General features: G+C 39.6%; 1 protein-coding gene across 1 annotated transcript in view; it reads left to right on the forward strand.

Annotated features, from left to right (window-relative positions):
- LOC109965141 (partitioning defective 3 homolog) overlaps positions 1-4,981 on the forward strand; it is a 428,297-nt gene that overhangs the window by 411,443 nt on the left and 11,873 nt on the right. Inside the window, exon 23 of the mRNA XM_020608934.1 lies at positions 3,556-3,676. Coding sequence (XP_020464590.1) covers positions 3,556-3,676 — 121 coding nt within the window. The remainder of the gene's footprint in view (positions 1-3,555; positions 3,677-4,981) is intronic.

The following is a 4,981-nucleotide window of genomic DNA, read 5'->3' on the forward strand; positions in this document are numbered from 1 at the left end:
CTGGAGTTGACTCCTGATTTATATAATTTAGGTGGGTGGGGGGCAGACACAGTCTCTATGGGGTACTGGGAGTTTTGGGTGGGTAGCAGCTGCAAGGAGACAGCAGAGAGGCGTGTAAGACTGCAACCCTACGTCCTGGACTCGACTGTGGGTTGTCATAATTTAGGTTGTAAAATAAACTATTCCAGATTGAGAGATATGAGAGCCGCACCACCCAAAGTGGGATGGATGCCGTCTCTGCTAATCAGACCAGATTTTCCCCAAAATGTTTTCCTATTATCTATGAAGCCCACATTATTTTCTGGGCACCACCTAGACAACCAGCAGTTGAATGACGACATGTGGCTAAACATGTCATCACTGGTCAGATTAGGCAGGGGCCCAGAGAAAACTACAACCAAGTGGAGGAAATCCTGCAGAAAATTTGGAGATTGCACTGGCCTAATATACCATGACAAATTTAACCCTAGTTAAATCTCACCTCCAATCCCAGCCTCTTCTTGATACAATTTCCATTTGTAGTTCTTTGAGAAAACACATTGAAGTGCTGTACTGATAATTCTTTAATTTGCTAGAGATCTTGTCTTCACTGAACTTCTCCCATTTCATACCCCATCAATTTATCTGCCACATACTGGAGCACATCTTTGGTAATGTACAGGCCATGTGAGTGAGAGAAGGGTGATAGGCCTTATTATGTAATGTGTGTAGTCTTGTTTAGTGCCCGGGTTGTGACCCTATGACTCCTACTGCATCACCTGGTACATCAGTGGTGCATTTGGAGATGCTGATACTAGTGCCGACCCTCCCTGGAAGGTCAAAAATAAACATTTGTTTGGAGTCAGCTTGCACTGGCTTCCCTTTGACCAACCTCAGGGATTAAGCTAATTGCATGTACTGGGTTTCCAAAATCTGTCTGGTCTCTTTTTTTTTTTTGACTCATAGCAGTCTTGTCAAACCTTTTGTTCCAACAAACAGGGATGATGGCAGGTGCTGTATGTCAACACATGTATTAGTAGGCATGCACTTGGAAAACATGGAGAAAAATACTTCTGAATTGCAGATGTTTTGTTTTTGTTTTCCTCTCATTTGCATTATGTACTGTGTAGCTAAGGCATAAACACAGGAATACCCAGACCATAGCTTCTTCTTCTTCTTCTTCTTTTTCTTCTGGTGTTCATTGGCGGTTTGTTGGCGGTTTGAAAGCCAACCGAAGGTGCATTACCGCCACCTGCCGGCTTGTTTAATTCTGAATATCACTGAGGAAATTAGAAATCTTTAGATATACAGAACCACTTACTGTAGAGGGTTGCAGAAGGTCTAAAGCTAATCCCAGCTGACATTAGGCAGGAGTCTACTGTCATCATTAGTATTAGTAATACCTGAAAATAGAACAATCAACAGCAAAAAATTACCATATACTCTTTGGCTTCATGTTCAGAATCAGAATCAGAATCATTTTATTGGCCAGGTGTGTTGGACACGAGGAATTTGACTCAGGTACATCGACTCTCAATGTGCAAACAGTAAATCAGCATATGGCTGTGTAATATAACAAAATAGCAGTATTAACTTCAACAACCAGTGCAAACAATGCAGAAAAAGCAGTATAGACAGACAGTAAACAGTGCAGACAACAAGGGAATGTTCACTGAAATGAGATAATTAGGGATAAAAATAGAGTACTTAAAACGGAGTACTAGAGACCTGTACGAGTCTGTATAATCTGTACAATGTATATTTACAGGTATTGCACTGAGGGTTATTGTCCAGTCATACTGTCGTGGGTTAAGTGTTCATCAGAGTGACAGCCTGGGGGAAAAAACTGTCCCTGTGCCTGGTTGTCTTAGTGCACAGTGACCTGTAACGCCGTCCAGAGGGGAGGAGTTCAAACAGATTGTATCCAGGGTGTGTTCCACTTTGTTCATGGAAAAACTTCATTCACCAAAATGTCATTCAAAACAGTATTGTCTATCAGAGAGATAAGATTTGAGAGGAGTGTCCATAATGCAGAGAGCTGTTTGCAGGCAGGACAGGAGAGTGGCATGACTGATGGTGTTAAAGGAGGTCAAGAGATACAGTATGGAGTACAGTATGGAGAGGAGAAGGTTGTTGGAGACTTTGATGAGGGTGGCTTCACTGCTGTGATGAGAGTTTTAGGAAGAGAGCGGAGATTGTGTGCACAAGGGGTTTGTTATTAATTAATGCACCTTTAAGCAGCTTCATGCAAATATAAAGGGGGCTCTGATTTTGTTATACCATAAAATAAAAGGATCATCACCACACAACCTGAAACACAAGTCATCTCATACTCCAGTGACCCACTTAATTCCCCACATCTAAACAAAAGGCCTAATGTACCTGCCTGTGTTGCCTCACACATAAAGCTAGGAATCAAATGGAGTACAACTAATACAATTGATTTTGAGCAGGCAACACAAATAGCACAATAACTGTGACTCACCAAGTGCTACTTAGGGGCATTCAGCAAGATCTGTGAATCCTATTCATGTGCTGTTAATAAAGGTTGATTGGCAGCATGCCCTGGTGCCCAGTATTACCAGAAGGGTGCTCGTTGTAATGTGCAATTGTTGCTATAATTGCAGCTAGAATCATCTGGATCCAAATAAGCAATCACTTCCACTGCTGCCATGTCACCTGTACTCCAGAGGACATGCATATTGATGACAAGATGACTGGTCCATTTGGACAGCGGTTCTGTCTTTGTCTCCCCTTACTTGTCTATTCATCTACCTGTTATCTGCTCTCTATCTTGCTGGTGATTTCAGTTACTTTATCCTGCCTCACTTTGTTCTTTCCCCCTTTTTACTAATGCTCTTGATTAACCATTTTTTTCACTCAGCATCATCACTAAGAACACTCCTCATTTTCCTTTCCCCACGCTATTTATACCACTCCCTACATCCCTAGGCTCCCATCTCCCATCCATTTCCTAACCTTTGGCCATTTTCATTTCTCTGGTATGCAGACCTATCATCAAGCCTGTTGTCTCATCATAATTATGCTTTTTTCATGTACTGCCTCTGTAGCTGGTGATAAAAGAAGACCTTGATTAGGCTGAGTGAAGGTTATTGATTCTTATTGACAGGCCTCTCAAAAGCCCTTTGATGAAGGGGATGTAAATGAAAGATTTCTACAGTGTTCAATGACTGCGTACAGTAAAAGCCCAACATTCTCTGGCAGTCTAAAAGGGACATTCACACTCACAATGGTGCATGGAGAACACTTGCAGTTATTAGGATGTTCAGGAGCAATAGAGGGCAGGAAGCAAAAGCATGTAGAGTTTTGCAGCTATGCAAAAGGAATCCATGACTATCAGATCAAAGGATCCTCAGCACAAATTTGAGGGCGTGTTACTGTGGTCAAGTGAATTATTCAAACATGAGAAAGCATCATAACATGTTAGCTCCTCTACCAGGTGTTATTTCTGAGTGAGGGCTTGTCGAAAAATTTCCACTAAATAACCAGTCAGAGTGCTATTTGGATTCAAAACAGCTAATCCCATATCATACTTGGTCTTTCTCTCTTTCCCAGAAGTCAGATGGCTCCTAGTAACCATGACCGGATACAAAGGCTGAGGCATGAGTTCCAGCAGGCCAAACAGGAGGATGACCTTGAAGACCATCGACTCACGTACATGTTCGACCCGTCTTGGGTGAGTGTCCAGGAGCCACACTCCAACAGAGCAACACTGAGCTGCACAGTTACAGAAACTAATGCATAAAAATTCCCTTTCCTCAGTAATCCCTACACACACAGTGACCACTGGACACTGGATCATCTCCAGAGCCAATAGATACTTAATAGATTTCTTCTGGGCACTACTGTGTAACATGTTATAGTAACATACAGTATATGTTTTTTTGTTTGTTTGTTTTCTAGCAACAAGTACTAACAAATTATTATTTCAGTATTTCTCCAAGCCACATCTTTTATTGGTATTCCATAAAGAATAAAATTTACAAAATTTTGTGTCATAAATTCCTGCATAAAGCCTAACAATAGTAAGAATATTACGCCTGGGTCCAACAATTGGAACAAATACCTAACTATCTAAATATTGTATCTTCATGAAAAAGACATGACAGAGATACCTTTGACAACAAGTGACTATTCAGTACTTTGGGGCAACATAAATAGAGCGAAAGTGATATAATGAAGCACACTGTTCATTTTCATAAAATTTGATTAAAGGGAATTTTAAATAACACATTTTAATTAAAATTTTAGAGGACTTTTTAAGCCATTCTCTTCTCTGACTGATTTATAATAACAAAAGGATTTTCTTCTCATAATTGGGAAAATGTAATTAAGTTAATTCATTCTCTTCTGTACATGGAAAGTTCAACTGTGCCTGGAGTTTAAGTAAAGAAACATTTTATTTCACCTTTCAACATACTCTGTGATATCATTTGCTTTACTATACTGATTTGTTATAACCAGTGTCATTTGTTGACATTTAATTTAAAAAGCAGGAATATTAGCATGAATATATTATTACAGTGTAATGGCTTGAGACAGACATTGTTTTATTGTCCTGACATTTTTATTACCTAGTTTTATTTTCAAAATTATGGTTTAAAATCAAGTCAGGTCATACAGATGAAGAGGCATGCCTATTTAGGATTTTTTTATGTTAGAATTTAAAGTCTGCTCTGACATAGAGAGCCAGTGGATGTATATTATGGTCAAATTGTCAGGATTTAGTTAAAATTCTAGCTGCAGCCTTCTGAACTATTTGAAGACGTTTAGCACTAGGATATGGCAGGTCTGAGAACAAATTAATTACAAAATGTCAGACTTTGAAAATTAAGTGACAAATAATAACAATACTAACATTATTTAGTAATTACTTACACCGAACACTGATTAAAATGTAAACGTACGCATTGACTCGGGCAGCTATTTTCCCCCAAGCTAACTCTCTCTCTTTCGCCGCTGCAGCCGTGTTGCTTTTTTT

The sequence above is a fragment of the Monopterus albus genome, unplaced genomic scaffold, assembly GCF_001952655.1.
Source record: "Monopterus albus unplaced genomic scaffold, M_albus_1.0 scaffold96.1, whole genome shotgun sequence".
In the NCBI taxonomy this organism is placed as follows: Eukaryota; Metazoa; Chordata; class Actinopteri; order Synbranchiformes; family Synbranchidae; genus Monopterus; species Monopterus albus.